This window comes from Cornus florida, unplaced genomic scaffold (assembly GCF_030987335.1).
Source record: "Cornus florida cultivar Cherokee Brave unplaced genomic scaffold, ASM3098733v1 CherokeeBrave_3.0.0_Hap2_Chr01, whole genome shotgun sequence".
Lineage (NCBI taxonomy): Eukaryota > Viridiplantae > Streptophyta > Magnoliopsida > Cornales > Cornaceae > Cornus > Cornus florida.
The window spans coordinates 16,702,555-16,723,590 of record NW_026775571.1 but is presented as its reverse complement, the minus strand read 5'-3'; the positions used below and the strand labels follow the sequence as shown (position 1 = coordinate 16,723,590).

General features: G+C 37.0%; 1 protein-coding gene across 1 annotated transcript in view; it reads left to right on the top strand.

Annotated features, from left to right (window-relative positions):
• Positions 1 to 21,036, top strand: part of LOC132269673 (uncharacterized) — a 34,418-nt gene that overhangs the window by 2,797 nt on the left and 10,585 nt on the right. Inside the window, exon 3 of the mRNA XM_059770931.1 lies at positions 476 to 602. Coding sequence (XP_059626914.1) covers positions 476 to 602 — 127 coding nt within the window. The remainder of the gene's footprint in view (positions 1 to 475; positions 603 to 21,036) is intronic.

The window sequence follows — 21,036 nt, the reverse complement described above, 5'->3', positions numbered from 1 at the left end:
CGTGTGAACGATGTCAAAAACTTGGATCCATGTCCCGAAGAGACATGATGCCCCTCACCAACATTTTAATTGTTGAAATTTTTGATGTGTGGGGGATTGACTTCATGGGACCATTTCCATCTTCTTATGGCTATGAGTACATCCTTGTAGCGGTGGATTATGTGGCTAAATGGGTTGAAGCCGAGGCTACCAAAACCAATGATCATAAAGTCGTGATCCATTTCATTCAGTCTCACATCTTTAGTCGTTTTGGTACGCCCCGAGCAAACATTAGTGATGGCGGATCTCATTTCCGAAATCGTTATCTAAAATCCGTCCTTGCTAGGTATTCCGTCATTCATAAGGTTGCTACACCTTACCACCCTCAAACGAGTGGTCAAGTAGAGATTTCTAACCTGGAGATTAAGCACATTTTAGAAAAAACGGTTAGACTGGACCGCAAAGATTGGTTATTAAGGCTAAACGATGCGCTTTGGGCTTACCGGACAGCTTATAAGACACCCATTGGCATGTCACCATATCGACTTGTCTTTGGCAAAGCATGTCATCTCCCGGTAGAATTAGAGCACCGTGCTTATTGGGCCATAAAAAGGTTCAATTTTGATCTCAAACAAGCCGGCTCTAATCGTGCGTTGCAATTAAATGAACTTGAGGAATTGCGTAATGACGCGTATGAAAGCGCAAAAATTTACAAGGCAAAGACTAAAGCTTTTCATGACAAACACATCGTCAAAAAGTCTTTTGCCCTGGGACAAAAGGTCTGGCTTTTCAATTCCCGCTTGAAACTCTTTCCCGGTAAACTCCGGTCAAGATGGGATGGTCCATACATTGTCACTACCGTCTTTCCTCATGGAGCAATCGAACTTCATGATCCTGCAAGTGGATCACTCTTCAAGGTAAATGGTCAACGGCTTAAGCCTTGCATTGACGGCACCATCCTAACCCGAAAAGTTGAGGAAGTCCTCTTGACAGATCCAATTTATGAGGATTAGTGCCTGCTCTAGCGTTGTCTAGCTATCGACAGTAAATTTAGCAAAGCAAAGGAAGCAATTCTTTCAATTTCCAAGCCTCCGTCTCTTTGAAATTGCTCATGCCTTGCAAAATTTTCTGGGAAACGGTGTAGAAATGCCAAAATTTCACTTTCTCTGGAACTATCTTAAGTTATGTTTCACATTTTTAGACTGGCTTCTTAGACCGTCTTAATTCTTGTTTTCATTCCCGGAAGTTTTTGGCTCTATCAGGCAATTTTCTCGGACTTTTGACATGGTACTCACATGCATAGCCTCTCATCTTCAATGCATTGTTGGATCATGGTTTCTCAAAATCATCCATGCGTTGGAAAGGTGCTACATTTTGAAAAACTTTCCAAATTGTCCATGCATTAGAAAGAAGTTAAAAAGTTTTCAAAATTTTCCATCCATGCATTACATTGGAATGAAAGTGCAAAGTTTAAATTTTTCCATGCATTGAATTAACATGGAGTTGCAAAGTTTTTTTTAAAAAAAAAAAAAAAAAAAAAAAAATATTTCCATGCATTTGAGATGATTGCAAAGTTTGAAAAAAAAAATTTGCAAAGTTTCAAAACAAAATTTTCAAAATTTCCCATGCATTGGAATGGAATGAATTTGCAAGTTTAAAATTTTCTCCATAAATTTCATTCATGCTTTGTGTGATGTTGCAAAGGTTTGAAAATTTTCTTACATCCACCCATGCTTTGTGTGATGTTCTGAAAGTTGGCAATTTTTCCATGCCTTAGAAATTGAAAAGTTTGAAAAAAAAAAAAAAAAAAAAAAAAAAAAAAAAAGAGAGTTCTTTTCCAATTTTCCATCCAATTGAATGAGAGGATGTTGCAGCGTTTAAATTTTTCTCATACATTGGCTTGAATCCATCAACATTGCATGCATAGGAATTTCATGCTCCTCCAAAATTTTATCCTGATCCGCAAAGTTCCTTGCTTGCATGCATTTCTATTTTTCATGCATGGTTGCATGCATTTCTCTGATGCATGCATTCTTTCCTATCCGAGCCCCCTGCTCAAATTCTTTATGCTTCCATGTATTAATGATCTCATTCCTTGAACCATCCATGCAAGCTCATGCATGGCCATGCACCAACATTCAAGCTCCATGCCGAGAGATTTAGTTTTCAAGCTTCACTTTAATTTGGCTGCAATTTTCGAGCTCTCTCAAACCTATTCCGAGTGCTTGAACCCCCTCTCAACCTCATCCCCAGCTACTGTCCTCATCTCGAGCACTCGAATTCCCATTTCGAGTGCTTGAGCCTCCAACCAAAAATTTTAGCATGCTCGAAACTTCCACAACACAATTCTGAGACTTCTGCTTGTTTTTGGAGCACTCGAAGCCACATTTCGAGTGCTCGATATCCCACACCAACATCAACACCATCTCTCTCTCGCCAACACACCCAACACTCACCACCCAACCAAACCCATGCAAGCTCACACCATTAAACCAACCTTCTCACACTCAACCAACCTCTCTCTACACAACCTAAACCTCTATAACCACCACCAACACCACCCACCAACCTCAACCCCACCTCCCCATCCCCACATCATCCTCACCAACCCACCATCCACCACCCTCACTCTCGGCAACTCAAACCCAACAAACTTCATCCACACTCAACCACCAACCTCACCCCCTCAAACCACCCACCCTCTCATCGACCCACATCTCTCTCAAACCTCAACCCACAGCACCCATCTCTCTCTCCCGCAGCCTCAAGCTTCACCACCTACCTCAACTCCTCTCTCTCTCCACCACACAAAAACCCTTACTCATCGCCAACCAAACAACCCACTTCATACAACCCAACTCACTGCACACCATGCACCCGTGACCACCCTGCATGCAAGCTTCACCCAACCCATGCATGCACCCATGATCTCAACCCACCATCATACACCACATCAACCCACTCCACACTCCACCATCTCAACCACCCTCTCGACACATCCACCTCCCATCATGCTTGCCAACCATGCAACCAGCTTTCTCTCTCTACCCAAACCAACCAACCCACCACCCCACAACCAAGCAACCAGCTCGCATGCACACCCCATGCATGCATCCCACCTCACACACTACCAAATTCCCTCCACCACCCTTCCTTCTCCTTCTCACAACCCCAATCACCACCTCTACTCTCAGCCACCATGCAGCCATGCATGTCACAACCATGCACCCCACACCATGCCAACCATCTCCACAACAAACCCACCACACCAACCCAAACCCACCCCTCTTTGCAGATTTCTAGAGCACTCGAACCCAAGTTTCGAGTGCTCGCCATTGCCCGGGCTCTCTCATGCAAACCAGTCGAGGCCACTGCCCCCATTTCGAGCACTCGAAGGCACCCTTCAAGTGCTCGAACCAAGCCTCTCTCTCCCTCCCTTTTAAAACCCCAGCCCACCACTCTCACTCAACCTCATCTCCTCTCCTCGGCTGCCAACCCCTCTCCTCCACCAACTCCACAACCCAACCACCCTCAACCTCACCACCCCATGCAAACCCACCTTCACCTCCTCCACCTTTTTCCCCACTCTCCTCTAACCCAAGCACCATCATCAACCTCCCACCCATCCCCACCATTTATCCCACGCACACAAGGCCTTTGGTTCTCCATTGTGGGGTAAGTTTCTTTTTCTCTTTCTCTTTCACATTTTTGGTATCAATGGAGGATGGGCTTGCATGCAATGGAGATTTGTGATTGTTTGGGAGTCGTTCTTACAATTGCAGGGCCAAAAATTTTTGGGTTTCATCCTCCACCCCACTCATTTTCACCTTCTCCTTTTTGTGGTGCACGCCGGGTGTTCGCTGAAATTCCTCAACCAAGTCCACCTCTCTAAATGTCTCGTGCCGGTCCTTCTCGCCCTCCTCGACCCTCCTCGGGTGCCCGTGCTGTCACTCGTAAGCGACCACGTGATCCTTGGGATCGCAAACAACTCAACTACGAACTCTCATTTCCGCTCACGGATGCCTTTGACATTCTACCCACAACTTCGTGGGCTGTCGCCGAATTGACTATCCGACGTCTGCAGCATATTTGCGCTCCCCTTGCCCGGGTTGCCTACCCCCGTGTAGTGCACCTCTTCTATCAGAATCTCCAATGCCCTGAAGAGCCGCCCATTTCTCTCACTACATCCATTGATGGCACCACCTATGCTTTCACTATGACTGACATCATTCAGGTTTCTGGTTGCCCCATTGAGTGCCCCGATGACATTGTCAATCGTGAAAATCTCCCTTTATATGAGGAGCCGGATACATTAACTGTGGAGCAGATTGCCGCTGCCATTTGCACTATTGACGATCCTACTCGGCCCCGGTCTTTTATCCGCAAAACCAATCTTCCAGAACGCCTATGGTTCATTGACACTGTCTTCAAGCACAATGTCTGCCCTTTGGTGCATAGCACCGAGCGTCGGGGCCTCCTTCTGCAAGCCTTATATGCCATGGACTAAGGCCAATGGTTCTCCATCCCCGAGCTCATTTGGACCACATTTATGAAGTTTTGGCATCATGCTCATAATGCACGGGTTCCGCGAGTTAAAAATCAGAAATTGCCTTTGCCATTTTTCATCACTCGGCTCCTTCAGCACAAAGGTTTCGTTGTTCCTCCCCATGAACCAAAAGGCGAAAAGATTAAAATTTTTACCCAGCGCCGGTGGATCAATGTTCTTAGCCATTCTGGTACCCCTCAGCCTCCTGCTCCCCTGTTCATCCACGCTCCTCCTCCTCTTCCTTCTGAGGATGCCTCCACCGCCGCAGCCGCTGCAAGGGTAGAGCCTCCGGTCGACTCTCATCAGGACCAGGCTTTCATCCAGGCTTCCATTGCCGGTATTCATGAGCGACTAGATCGTTTTGAGAATTCTTTGTCCGCGTGCACTCAGACTCTGTGTGAGACTTCTTCACGTGCTGAAGAAGATCATCGTCTCGCTGCTGAAGACCGCCGTGTCGCTGCTGAGGAACGTCGTTTGGCTTCCGCTGAACGGCGTAAGACTCAATCTCTCCTCCATTCCATCCTCGCCCGTTTACCTTCTGGACAGTAGCTTGTTGCGAGTGTGGACCTTATCTTTTTGTTTCATATGTAACTATTTCTCTTGTATCTTTTGTTTTCCTTTTGAACTGTAAGAATTTGCTATGTATAGGTTGCTCTAGTCGAAATGATCCCTGTACAGCTCTTTTTGTCATCATGTAAACTCTTTTTGCAATGCAAATTCTTTCTGTTCTGTTAACTTTCGCTACATTCTTTTTCTGTATTTATGCTTGTGCTATTAATGCTGTTTGTGGTTGTTTCTTTTTGTTCTTCATGTTGCTCTCCAGGTTGCGCAGTCCAATTCAAGTTTGGGGGTTTTTGTCTCACAATGCCGTTTCCTCCCCCTGGGTATTGTTGTTCCTTTTTTTACTCTTTGTCATTTTTGTCTCTCACTTGACTCCATGTCCCACATTGAGGACACTGTGTAGTTTAAGTTTGGGGGTGCATCAAAGCATTCTTGGCATATTTTTGGTTTCATAATTTTTGCTAAGCAATGATAATATAACTTGACACTTGTCGGAGATGAAACATATGTTTAATCCCTTGTGTATAAAAGTAATTGAAATTTTTGAAAATAAAGAAAAATTTGAGTTGAAATGATCATGTAGATTCAAATTAGTCTGTATAAATGTTTCAATTAGATTCTTGCTGGATTTACACTCTTATAAGCTTCACAATGCACAGATGCACATTGGAAACTTAACTGTGAGGCATGCAGCTTGATCAACCTTGACCTTGGCCTAGTTAATCTGATTTGATGAACCTAATAGATGAATATCTTTGGCATGATTTAAGTTATTCAAAAAAAAAAAAAAAAAAAAAATGAATGAAAAATGACCAGTTGACGTTCGTAGCCTTTCCAACTCGAGCTATTAAGCCCTTTGGAGTGTCTCTACACTTAACACCCTAAAGCCGTCTGGTTTGGGAGTTGTTGGCCTAACGCTTGCTACAAGGGTTGGTTAGAAAGCTTAAAGGACTTAAACATTGCACGGTCATTCAAAAAAAATTGTAATAAACATGGTTAGCTAGAGTTCGTAGCCTTTCCAACTTGAGCTATTAAGTCCTTTGGAGTGTCTCTACACTTAACACCCTAAAGCCGTCTGGTTTGGGAGTTGTTGGCCTAACGCTTGCTACATAGGTTGGTTAGAAAGCTTAAAGGACTTTAGCATTGCACAACCATTCTATGTTTCGCTTATGAGTTGAAATAAATTGTTAACAAGCAACAAAAGTTGTCTTGAAAATAAAATCATGCCTTAGGGACTTCATGTAAAAGGGAATTCATTGATTTGAAAACTTGTGCCTTGGAATTGGAAAAGAAAGTAAAAGCCGCATGTTGAGAATCCAATTCACTTTCACTGGAGTTTGAGTTATTTCCATTTAAGAGATGACAATTGAATTATTTATATGGACTATGATGTTGATGCATGCATGTTGAAATGGTTTTTCCCATTTTTTTGTATCAATGCTTCATATATGCAAGGTAGTTTTCCCAATGACCCCATCTCCAGTTTTTGTCTGTTTCAAGTTGTATTTGAGCTATGTATCTATCTCATTTTACCATGGATGATATTTTTGTAGTAGCATGCCCATGGTTGTCTTTTCATTATGTTTTTCATTGTAGTTTTGCTAAGGGACTAGCAAAATGTAAGTTTGGGGGTGTGATAAGCGCCGAATATTGTATATTGAAGCGCCCTAAATTACATTAACAAAGTCCAGTTATTAATTATTTTATGTAGATTAACTCCATTTGCATGTTTTTATGCATTTTCAGGTTAAAGTGCAAAAAGGAAGCAAAAATGATGCCTTGTGGAATTTTGAGCAAAAAGGATGCCATTTCTGAATTTCTGGCAGCAGTGATCCTGACTTTTGTCGCCATTTTCGACCTAGAAACCTCAAGAACTAGACTTCCATCATAACATGAAAGATTTAGATCTCTGAATCAGCTTTCCAAATCTTTAAGTGGTTCATCATTCGGAGTTCGGATCAGAGAGTTATGATCTTCGTAACAGAGGTGCGCAGAACTTCCTGGCAGCACTGAAGTACTGCCTTTCTCCCCATTTTCGACCAACCAGACTTGAGAATTGGGTCTTCATCAAAACATGAAGTTTTTAAAACACTGAATCAGCTCTCCAAATCTTCAAACAGATCATCATTCAGAGTTCGGGGCACAAAGTTATAGCAGTTTTCCCAAAATAGGTCAGCGCTGAGCAAGAGGAACATGTTGCACATTGCACTAAGTTAGAGTGCTCGAGATCACTTTTCGAGTGCTCGAAAATCAGGTAGATTGCACTCAGAAATGGCTCAATTTCAGCCACTTGCACATTGGTTTCCTCAATGCCATCTTCCTTCTTTATGAAGTGGTTGGAGGTGTTCCTTGGAGGAGAGAGAGGGTGTGTTGGAGAATAAAAAGCTACCCAAGGGCCACACATTATTTATCTTTGATTTTTGCAAGATAAAGGAGGGAAAAGAGAGCAAGAAAGGAAGGTGTTCTTGAAGCTAACAAAGGGGAGCTCGAAAATTGGAGATGGAGTTCAAGCTTCTTCTTCATTCTAAGGCTCCAATGGGTAACTAACTTCTCTTCTAGGGAGGTGATGAAACCCCTCCCTTGTAAGCATGTGTTAGTATAGTTTATTTTTGGGGATTACAATGTATTTTTGATAGTCTTTCCATGGTCAAGAGCCTCATTTTTGTTATAATGAATGTTGAATGTTTATAAATGATTATTGTGAGTTATTCATCTTGTCTTGGATGGTTACTTTTCGTAATCATATTGCTTGCACTTCCATGGTGACAATGGAAGTTAGATCATGGAATGGTTTCAATGGCATGGAGTTGGAGAACCTAGATAGTTCATGGCTTAGGGTTTCCCTTTGATGGTCTATACTTGATTCTTTGCTTTATGTGCATTCACCATTTAAATTAGGGCTTGATAATCCTTGACTTAGTAAGCATGTTCTAAGCTACATTTTAGTTTAGGTAGTTGATCATGTGAACCTTTGATGGTTTATTCTTGCCTTCCTATTTAAATGAACTTCTTGAGGATATTATAGCAACCTAGTATTGTTATGTATCATGACTATCATATATGTTGTTTTTCCCTTAAATTAATCTTAACCTAGCATGTGTATAGGGATGGAGGTGGATTCATTTCCCTAGCCTTCTTTACTTGTACTTCACTCCCTTGAATTCTTACAATTTATTGTTTTATGCACTTTTAATTTCCTAGCTTAAGTGACATCCAACAAACCTCTATAAACCCCTTATCATTCTAAGAACAATTCTAGACACTTAGGTTGCCATAGACTAGCGCAGTCCCAGTGGTTCGACTTACCCGACCAATAGCCCTATTTTACAATGATTCGTGGTATTGCGAAGGTTGATATTTAATTGACCAACCGATTAAATAGGATCCTGTAGAGTTCCTATCGAACTTATCGGTGTCTTGAGTTGAGTTCTCTTGTTGATGTTTTGTAATAGTTAGTATTGGGACTATCCATTACATTGTTGTTTGTTTTGTGTGGCGTTAGGATTCCACCTTGTGTTTGAGCCAGTCTTGGGAAAGACTTGTAGACTCTTTGTTTCAGGGACCTTAGTGTTCATTCTAGAAGATGATTCATTTACTCGCGATGAGGGATTGGACTCATCCGGGTTTTTGGGATTCACTTTCGGTGAGTTTGTCCTTTTGAGAGACGTTTCATCCCTTCTTGCTCTTGATTTTATGGGATTCTTATATGCTTAGTCATTCCTACATGTTTATATGCCTTGTTGTTTTTAGCATGCCTTAGAAACATGTTAGGGGATGTCACTATTTGGTAGTTGTGTGATAATATAGATAATGTGTTTTTCAATTACTATATTTATTTGTCATGCTAGTGTCATAGGTGATGTGTAGCGTTTCTCTATTGCTTGACCCATATGTGATAGGTAGCATATTTGATTGCCCTTGTACACTATGTGTTTGTGTGTTTAGTTGTATGGTACGTGGATTTTCATTTACGTTTAGTATTCTTGTACCTAGTATGCTTGCACATTGTTCATTTCATTTCGTTTTGGTTCAGTATACTTGAGCCTGTGTACTTGTATGCCATGGATTTAGTACTGCTTAGTATACTTGGGAATATATACTTGTGTATAGTTATATATGTGTTTTATGACTAATTGTTCTAGTTAGTTCATTTCTTTTATCTCCTGTACTGTGCCTGGGGTTGTGTGACCTTGGTTCTCGGGATTGTGTGTGTGAGCTTGATCCGATGTCTTGATTCCTAGGCGTAACCTTGTAGTAGGTCAACTTTAGGATAATGTGGAGGATTTTAGGTGCTTTGTTTTGTTGGGAGTCGTTGTGACTAGGGCGAGGATGATGTCATTTGATTTTGTAAAGTCCGATCCATTAGCTTTCGATTTCTATCCGATCGGTTTTTGATTTGTAGCACTTTGATTTTTGGGTTGGGAGTTTAAGCTTGGATTTTGGTCTTGTCTCTTGAGGATTTCTTGTTCTCCTTGTTGTCCCTGTCATAACCCCGAAGTTTCATTACATTTTGTGGAGTTTAATTTTGGTGTGTTTTGAGATTTTCATCTCAAAGAAGGTAGGGGGTGTTTCATGTTTATAATCTTAGTGTTTTGCATGTTTTTGAGGTTTACATAACTTATATGCATGTTTAAAGTTTAGATCTAGTAATGGTTTTTATTTTAATTAAATGATGATTTAATTTCATAGTTGAAGTATGCTTAGATTTAATTAAGAATATGATATTTAGAGAGCCCATGACTTGTAGTTCGTCATATATTATTTTTTGAATTTTTGGATTACTTTTGAAATCTACAGATTTTTAATTAATTAAGTTCATTAAAAATTAATTAAGTGTTTTAGTGGCTTAATTAGACTTATTTGATATTTGAGTTATTCATGATATGTTGCTTATTATGTGTTAATTTCATGTTATTTGGTGATGTTTTGCAATCTAGAGAAATTAATTAATTTTTGTTTAATTAGTTTCTATTTAATTAATTTATGATTTATTTGCATCTTTGATGTTTTCAAGGCCTATTATGTTACATGCCATGGTAGTTGAGGACTTAGGGCATGTCTTGTGTGTTCCCACATCTTGGTTGTGTGTGGTATTTGATAATGTGCATTTAGTATATGTGTATATGCTTGTGGTGCACAACATGTTGATTTTGGAAAGCTTGTAAGGACATAGTTTATGTAATGGCTAGGGCTCAGCACTAGTACGGGGACAAGAGTCTTCCTTAGTCACAAAGTGCGCACTAGGTAGTTCCTTGATGGTCGTAATTACCCAAAACAACTTGCTCGATCTTGTGACCGCATGTCCTAGTCTTTCCACTCGTTTGATTTCACATTTTAAATTCAAGTTGTTTACTTTATGAATTTATATATATATATATTTGGCATTTGATGTTTCAATGTTGTTTAATTGCTTATTTATTGTGGTTTATGATGTGGATGTTCTAATGTAGATTAGGATGATCTCTTAGTCACCCTGGACATAGACGTTAGGTAGCATGAACCACATGGATTGATTTGTATCAACTTATCAAGACTTCCAAAACTTTAGGTTATACGCATGTTCATTTCCTACGAGTAATTTGTTTACTTAACCTCGTTGTTTGGGACATCTTTCAGGTAAGGAGCCGTATTTTAGGGGTGCACAACATCCTTGAACTTGCTTGTGGCTTGATGAGTTTGGCGTATTTCCTTACATGCACTTACTAGCATGGATTTTGCTTTATTTTGGGTTTAATATGTCAGAACATGTAGCTTCTATTTGGGATATGTAATAGGTACCTAAATGCATCATTTGAGACATATTTGACATGTATGTGATGAGACCAAGGGTCAAGAATCTCATGCTTTATTTTTATGCTATTTGATATTATGCTTAAAAATGAGAAAAATTGAAAGGTGCGAAGCTTTAGCATGTCAATTTCAATTTGGATGTTAGGAATTGTGTTTTATTACTTTTCCTAGTGCTCTTTTATTATATGTGATGTGTGGCCAAGGACCAAACGGTTCTTTGAATGTATCTATGATGATTGATTTCAAAATTTGCTTAAAAAGGCCATTTTTTTTTTTAATGATTTTTGGGGTTTGGACATTTCATATTTTGCAAATGGTGTATTTTAAGGTCATGGACCATTGGGACGCATTTTATTATGTATATTACGTTTGCGAGAATGTTTACTTTGCACAAAATGTCATGCTTGCATGTTATGGTTGATAGCAGGCTTCAAACTTTTCATTTTTATGCATTTTTGAGGTTTAAGGGGTCGGATTTTGCATTGGGCATATTTGGGGGTCACGGACCATTCTCGCATGTTTTAAAACACTTATTACGTTTGCATGCACAATCGTTTTAGCGCACAACTTCATATTTGGTTATTTGAACACTTAGTGCAAACTTGCATTTTGGGTTTTTTGTCAAAAATTGATCTTCAGGGTATTTTGGGAATTCATGTCAAAAATAAAATTTTCTTTCAACATGATTAGCTAGGAAATATTATTTTAAGGAGGGTTTCTTCTTCGCATTTTTCTAAAAAAATCCAACTTGGCCTCAAAACAGTGTTTTTCTTTAGCATTTTCTGGCAGCTGGTCCCATCTGATCGATTAGATAAGGCCATCTGATCGATTAGATGGTCTCCCACAGATTTCCCAACTTATTGTTTTGGCATCCAATCGATTAGATGGATCATCTAATAGATGGCCCTGTGTTGCTCATTTTGACTCTTTTTCTTCATTTTGTTGTAACTTCTTCGTCCGGACTCCGAATCAGGTGATTCTTGAGTTTATCTTCGTTAATTTTTCATTGTCTATCCAATGGTGTACTCAGTAGCACCCATAACTTTCTAAAAATTATGATTTGCCCCTAGGGCTAAACTTATCCGTTTTTAAAATGTCACTTCCGCATATTGTTTTCTTTTAAGTTTCGTGGCTTCATGGGAAATCATGTTTGTGTCTTAGGGATGACGTACATCTCTTGAGACTTTATTTTCATGTGAAATGACCATTTTTTCCTTGGGGGCATACTTAGTCTATTTTTACCTTTTCGCTTCCACATTTGTTTTCTTTTGTTTCGTGACTTCATGGAGAGTCACCATGGCATCTTAAGGATGCCGAACATCTTGATAGACTTTGTCTTTTTTTCTGCTTCCTCATTCCGGATCCATTATTGGGTCAACTTTCGGGTTATATTGACAAATCTGGGTTTGTGAAAATTCGGAACATCACAGATTTGTGCATAATTTTGGGTCAGTGCCGTGACCTTGACTAGTGGGTGCCGCGGCGCTCGAGCTTATTTCCTCAAAAACTTCAAAACATCTCTCATTTTCCTCTAATTCAAATAATTCCTTTGCACCATCTTTATTCTCTTTACTATGACTCTCCCCCTGAAGAGAAGACCTAGAAACTCCTTGTAAATAGTACGGTTCTAATTCACAAAATGAAGCATCCAAGGTCACATGTAACTTCTGAGTTTGAGGATCATAATGGTAGTGGGTTTTTTGTGTCGCTCTCTCCAACCAAAGCATGCAAAAGTATGTAGTATGGCCAAGTTTAAATTTATAAAATGCCACTACCACTTCCAACTAAAAATATAGCTAGAATGAGTAGGGATCGTCCTAAGGGAAAGGAGGTGTATTTGTAATGGAAATTAATGTTGGATTAGTAGGTCGAATGATCAAAGATGGTTGGTGATTGATTAATTAAACTCCAATGCAATTACAGATTAATGCAAGTAAAAAGAGAGCAATCTAGAAAGTAGGGAAAAGATATAGGAGAGAGGTCTTGGGGTTTAGAGTCATCATTAAGCTTTACTTCATCAAACATTAGCAATTGTACATTAATAGGGAATTTAAATTGTAACTTGTGTGTGTGACATCAATTGAAACTAAGCATGGATGACAAATAAGTATAGATTGTCTAACCAATTTAAATGAATAGCACAACCTATCAAATGAGACCAAAATCCATTCAATTAAACCCCAATTAATGCGCACACAAATATCTAGAGATATGTACTCTTTGCATTCACAAGCATGGAACATCAAGACATAAGAATGGATTTTTCATCTACCTAAGAAATTAAAGCAACTACACTACAACTAGGCTAGAGACATGAAATTAAACTAATTAAACTAAAGATGTGATACAATCCATCAAGAAACAAGTGTAAACCATCAAATAAATCACAAGAGTATTGCATTAAGCACCATGCCTTGACCATCACTAGATTAACATCATTAACACACATAGATATGCATCAATTTCATTAAATCTAGAGATAAAAACATGAACATCAATTCTAGCATACATAGATATATGACTAGAGCCAAATGATCAATTGAACGCATTAATCTATACAAATCAAGTAGAAATCACAAAATATATATTTATTCACGGTCAAAACATCTATCACAATTAAAATCCCCAAAAATACATAAAAGCTAGGTTTGAGAAGCAAGTCTAGGGGCTATCTCTAGCCCTAAGAGAAGGATTTAGCCACTCATTGTAGTGGACATGGAACCCTTAAGGGCTAGCTTGGAGGTTGGCATCATCATCTTCGTCTTTGCTTTCTTCCCAAAATCCTAGTTCTAGAGAGGAAAATTAAATTTCTCTATTTTCTAGTATCTATCTATGATGGACGATACAATAATGTTTAATAAATTAATTACATACTCCTTTGAGTAAGGACCAAGTCAGAATTACAGCCTCTGATGGGAGGAAATTCGTAGCTACATAAGTTAGGTAGAAATCAGAGCACTCGGGAATTAGACAGCTCACTGCTAGCAGGTATTTCGATCGATCGAAGATGTTCGATCGATCAAACACTTAACTTCGATCGATCAAAGCTGACATGGCTCGAAAATATCTTCCAGGCTTTATCTAATTGGCTGAGTTGGTACCACCCCATTTCGATCAATTGAAGACCTCTTCGATCGATCAGGACTTCCCTTCGATCGATCGAAGTTCCCTTGGTGCATTTTTCTTGGCTTCTTTTCAACTTTGCTCCTTAGCTCCAAAATTGAGCTAAATGGCTCCTATTAGCCTGTTTGAACTTTATTAACTTTGAATAGGCAAAAACACAAATAAGTATCTAAGATATGAAAGTAAGATAGATGAATGGACTAAAATACCCTAGCTTACATGCTAAAATGGGTCACATTTGAGCACTCATCACATAACACCGATATCCCTTATGAAACTCTAAGTAACCTACAAAGACACACCATTTCACACATGGATCAAGTTTACTCCACAGGATTTTAGGCACGTAAACATAGACTGTACATCCAAATACTCGTAGTTTAAGATTCGGGAGATGAGGAACGAAGAGCAATGATTGCATCTTTTGTTGGGGAGTTTGGAACTCTATCACACTAGATGGTGTTCGATTGATTACATAGGCAGCCGATTTCACTGCCTCCCCTAATAGAACTTCGGTATATTCATGCCAAAAAGGGAGGCCCGAACTATTTCTGTAATCTGTCTATTCTTTCGCTCTACCAGTCCATTTTGATGCGGAGTATATGTGCAGGAGGTTTGATGTTGGATTCCATGGTGGCCCAAGAAAACACATAAAATCTTATCCACAGACTCTTTATCATTGTCAGATTGAAGTGTACGAATCTACCTTTGGTATTGAGTTGTCACCATATTATGAAATTCCTGAAATGTTGTACCTATATTGCTTTTACTTCGAAGAAGAGATATCCAGGTCATTCGAGTACATTCATCGATAAACGTAACAAAAGAATGAGTATTAGAAAGTGAAGGAATTTTTTCAGGACCCTAAACATCCGAGTGAATAACCGCAAAAGGTTCTAAAATTTTATTCAAACTTGGTAAATAAGAAATACGATGGCTCTTTGCCAGTTCACAAATTTCACAATGAAAGTCTAAATCATTTAAGCACGAAAACAAATGCGGTTATAACTTCTTAAGGTAACCAAAAGACAGATGCCTTAGCCATTGGTGCTATAACCATACGATTGCTCGAGCTTTCTCTTCACTACTTATTTGATTCACTTGACTTAATTTTGACCCCCCTTTTTCCGTCAACTCCAAATAATAAAGTTTGCCCCATCTAAACACCATAACTAAAAATCTTCTGGGTTAGAATGTCCTAAAAATCATAAAAGGAAGGCCAAAAAGTTACAGTGCACGCATGGGTAGAGGTAATTTGGCTAAAAGAAAGAAGGTTATATTCAAGAGATTGAACAACAAGTACAATATCTAAAGCGAGAGAATCGAACAAAGTAACATACTCAAGTACTTCTTAGGAATTGAGGTCTCAAGGTCGAAGGCTGGAATTTCCCTATCACAACAAAAATATGTACTAGATCTTTTAACTGAGACTGGAATGTTAGCCTGCAAACCTATAGAGACACCTATAGAGATGAATCACAAGCTTGGAGAGTCTATGGATGTGGATTAGGTCCCAACGGACAAGGGATGTTATCAACGGTTAATTGGGAGACTAATCTATTTGTCACATACAAGGCCGAAAATAGCCTATGCAGTAAATGTGGTGAGCCAGTTCATGGATGCATCAAGTAAAGAACATATAAATACAGTGTATCGGATCTTGAAGTACTTGAAAAGTGCATTAGGAAGAGGATTGCTATTATCTAAGAATGGGTCCATGGATTTAAAGGATATACAAATTCTGGTTGGGTAAGGAGTCAGACTGATCTGAGGTCTACATCGGGTTTGTCACTTGGAAAAAGCAAGAAGTAGAAGGTGGTTTAAAGATCAAGTGTGGAAGCTAAATTCCGAGGTATGGCTTAGAGTATGTGCGAATTGCTATGGGTCAAACATGTATTACAAGATTTGGGGATTCATTATGAGAAACCAACGAGTTTACATTGTGATAACAAGGCAGCCTTGAAATTGCACATAATCATGTTCAACATAATCGTACAAAAAATATTGAAGTTGATCGTCATTTTATTAAATAGAATCTTGATCGAAAAGTTATACAATTTCTGTTTGTTCGGTTCGAAGATCATTTGGCTGACGTACTCACAAAGGCAGTTTCAGGAAGGGCGCTCCATGGTGTAATTAACAAGTTGGGCATGATATATTTATATGTTCCAACTTTAGGGGAAGTGTCAGCATGAGCTGTATTTCCTAATATATTTATGTAAATTCTCCTAAATTGATTTGGTAATTAATTAGGATAGTTGACCGATATGTTGTAATTTATGATTTAGGATTCTTTAGTTTAGGAAGTTTTCCTGTATCCTGTAAATTACTTTAGAATATATTATAAAATATATTATTACTAAATTGTGTAATATATTCTAACCATGTATAGGTTTACAATGTATATGTTTACCATATAGGGTTTAGGTTTCTTGCTCTCCACACATCTCGTCACCTATAGAAACCCTTAAGAAACCCTTGTGTATCTCATATCTCATATATCAATATAATATACAGTTTCTTTCTTTTATATTTCTAACGTATATATATGAATACATATATATACGGATCCACTAAGATATGATGTGTAATATGTATGTAATCTAATTTTTTTTTAATAGAAAATATAAAACGACAGTATGCAAACATTTGAATATATATATTTATGTGTGTGTATATATATATATATATGTACATAAAATACAAATTTGTATATATGTTATGAATAAATTTTTTAAGTACTACGATATCGAATCCTAACTACCAGATTTGTATATCCGATAGTTATAATTTATAATCTTTTCTTTATTATTGGTAATTGCTTGAGGTTGGAATTTAATACTAAAGTTTTGTACATGGGACATGTGGATAAATTCAGTTTGTATACTAGTAGTAAAAGGTTTATGTATTATGTTCAAAATTCTAAGTTTGGATTATCCCACCATGTAGTATTTTGTTTTAAGAAAGTTTGTATACTTGGTATTGGTACAATAATTGAATTATGGTATGTGTGTCGTACATGTATAACCGGATAAATTTGGGAAGGGTAGAAAACTTCCACACGAAAAAATTTATTTTGGAATATAGTTGGGGGTCAGCGGTCCGCTAGAGAATGACTGGGAAACCGCTGGTGTGTGCGGTATACATGTTGGGTTGTAATATATATATTTTTGTTATATTATTCAAGCTTCTTGTTTCAATTTTATTTATTCTTAGTTTTTTGTTTACATGGAAAACACGCTTGAAATGCCCTAATATTTTATCAAAGTTTTTTATTTTTTTATTTATATTTTTGTATAAAAAGTTTCTGTCTTATTGTATATATGGATCTATAGGACTTTTCTTACAGCGTGGTTGTGTTCTCCCCTTTTATAAATTTTCATGTTTTACAGAAAAGAGTAGTGGTGAATTTCCTAAACTCTCTCGATGGAAGTTTGTTAGTGCTTTAGGAGTTTTAAATAAAGTGATCAAAGCTTGATTTTATTTTGATGATGTAATTGAGGAGAAAGTTTTCTTTGTATATCTAAGATAAAATTACTTTCTGATTTTTTTTTTTTTTTTTAAGACTGGAATTTTGTTATGAATTTTCTTTTAACTTGAGAAGTGAAGTCCATTTCATTTTATTATATATTTCATTTAGCTATTTATTTCATTTTCTTTATTCATATCCTAAAAAATCGGGGTGTGACATAGATTGCCTTAGGGTTTGTCAAGAAGGCTTAAACCCTATAAAATGTTATAACAACACGCACACACGCGCGCGCGCCCACACACACACATACAGTAACCCCTTGAATACAAATCCTATCTCAAAGAGGAAATATATATGTCACCATTATCCAATCATTGGTTACGGAATAATATGTAATTCCCTCTATAAAGGGACCATAATACCCCTGCCACCTTTATATAAATTATCATTTTAGTAAACATGCTAATTGACAGCTTATGTATGTATATGTTTATGAATATATATCAAGTTTAATCACTAAGCAATGAAGAATAACCTGCATATTCTCACACTAAGACCACATGACACGTGTCACAAGAATACTTAGCAATTTGCATTGACCAAAATGCCCTTGTATTAACACTTGTGAATAGACACAATCTTCTGCAGCTTTGACTGTGAACACTTGATCAAACTAAGAATAAGAGTAATTCAATACAATGTACTATCATCCACATGTGTATTATGATATAATACATATGTGAAAAGATTTAATTAATTACCCCTAAAATACTCTATAGCCAAATATCAACATCTGTGCTAGGGTCCGTAACCCTAACCCTAATTGGCCTGCAGAGTAAGCCTTCAACATAATCTACCTTCCTTAAATCATTTGAATAGTCTTCTTATCAATGTGGAATGACCAAGTTGCCCCTGAAGTTCAATATTATGCACTATGTATGCCAAAATCACTTAGAACTCAATGTAGTGAACATGTGATAGACTTTTTGACATTTAAAGGGTAAACCCTAATTTAAAGGTGGGACCAACACGTGAGATTCAAACCTTTTCTCTTGAAAAGCTAGTGAACGCAACAAAATTCTTTTGCTATGGCGTCTATAATACCGATCTCCCTATAGATTCAATAATTCTACTATCAAAATGCTTTTGTTATATAAACCATAAACAAATCAATAATTGTTATTGAAGATTTTGATCGGTTGCGAAAAATCAAGTGGCTGAAGTTTGGTAATTATAGTCAACAAACCTTATCTTCATCATGTTAACCCGCAAGAAGATGGGTATGACCCATCTTTATTTTTTTAATTTTTTTTGAACACGTATCAATATTTCACTAGTCCATATCAGACACTAAATCCAACTTTGTCCAGAAAGCTATTGCACCACTTAATGTTGTGCTTCACTAGTCTAACTTGGACTGTTTTAAATTGTAGGACTTGTTGGCCTACATAGTCATGCTTTGGGCCTTAGGCCTTTCTTTTGTTGATTGTCTATTGGTCTACTGGTGGAATATATCAAGCTTAGTTGGGCCTGTCCATTTTCCCTTAAAACTTTACATGTAAGAACTTTGATTTTTATGCGATGCATGTCCCAACCTTTATTTGATCACTACTCTAATGTTTTAAGAGACATTTGTCAATACAAAAATAACCTCTCTATCGTCAAAGAGGAGGGAAGAGTTTCGAGCTTGACTTATGGGTAAATACATTAAGGAGGGAAGAGTTTCGAGCTTAATGTGTGGGTAAAAAATGAGTTTCGAGCTTAATGTGTGGGTAAAAAATGTATGTGAGTGAAGGTGTCAGTGTGATTCTTGTCAATGTAAAAATAAAAAAATAATAATAAAAAAGAAGAAGGGCAAAGTACAGAAAACCCCCCTCGACTTGTAGCATTTTCCAATAAACCCCCTTGTCTATTTTTTTACCAAAGAACCCTCTTCGACTTGTAGCCTTTTTTCAATAAATCCCCATTGTCTAATGTTTTACCAAAGAATCCTCCTCAACTATCTGAAATGGGTAAAAGAGTCAATAAAAGGACCAAAATGTCCTTTTATTTAAATCTTAATACTCCTGAACTTCAAAAATTCATATATCACGAACAACTTTTAAAAATTGTAAATGATATATGCACGAAAAACTTATGAAATAAAGATTTTAGAAATATAAGATTTGTACAATAAACCTTCATAACCAAAGAAAAATAAGTAATCTAAAAATCTACTCTAACAATCTTATTTTATTTTTAAAAATAAAATGCTCGAGATATTTGCAAGAAAATTTTCAGAATTATTCATTTACATATAGAGTCGAATATATAAAAAATTTAGCCCCAACAAAGGTCTATTTCATGAGATATCATATTTTGCGTCAAAGTATTTTCATTCTTTTATAGACTTACCATTTAAAAATATATAAAAATGAATATTCGGTCTCTATTTGGGCTAGTTTTTTTATATGTTATGCTTCATATGAAAATAAATAATTCTGAAAATTTTCTTACAATTAACCTGAGTATTTTATAAAAAATAAAATAAAATAAGATTGTTGCAATAGATTTTTAGATTGTCTATTTCTCTCTGGTTATGAAATTTTGTTAAACAAATCTTATATTTTCTGGAATCCTTGCTTATAAGCTTTCCGTGCATAAATTATTTGTAATATTTAGATGTATGGTTTCTAAGATATGACTTTTTGAAGTTCGAAAAAATTAATATTTAAATAAAAAGGCATTTTGGTCAAAATATCAACTCTTTTACCCCTTTAGATAGTTGAGAGGGTTCTTTGGTAAAAAAAATTAGACAAGAGATATTTATTAGAAAGGGGTACAAGTCAAGGGGATTTTTTTTGGTAAAAAAATAGACGAGGGAGATTTACTGGAAAATGATACAAGTCGATGAGGGTTTTATGTACTTTGCTCAAAAAAGGAAAAAAAAAAAAAAAAAACACTTTATAAAAAATAAACTAAACAATAATAGATGTAGAGGCTAATTATAATACCTATTATGCCAACCCCAACCCACAATTTTTATTTTTTTTTTTTAAATTCTAATTATGGCCACCTGATTATTAAAGATGGTTTGCAAACTAAGGCCTTTCAAATTTGTTCAAATCTATTAAACAAAGTCTTGATTATTATTGTAATTCTTGCTTACAATATATTAGTACTCTATTAATATTATATATATACACATATGTTTTTTGTTATGAATGTATGAGAGAAGAAAAATAAGACTTGGATTCTCTAAGTTATCGTAAGTTGAATTCCTTACAGAATGATACGTAACATTAAAAACCTATCTATGGTGTTAAATTATGTCAACTAATTTAAAGAAACTTTAAAAATTGTACCGTTTTGATATAAAAATTTTTACTAAAGTTTAAAAACTGCACCCTTTTGAATTAAGGAAAATTCACTATACTTTAGCAATGTTTAACATCGTTATCTCTCCCTTATCTTTTTCAAAAAATGATCCTCCTTCCCTCTCTTTTTCAAAACTTTTTTCATCAAAAAAAATCTTAATACAATATGTAGAATGATGACACTACAAATGCATGATATCTTGATCTAT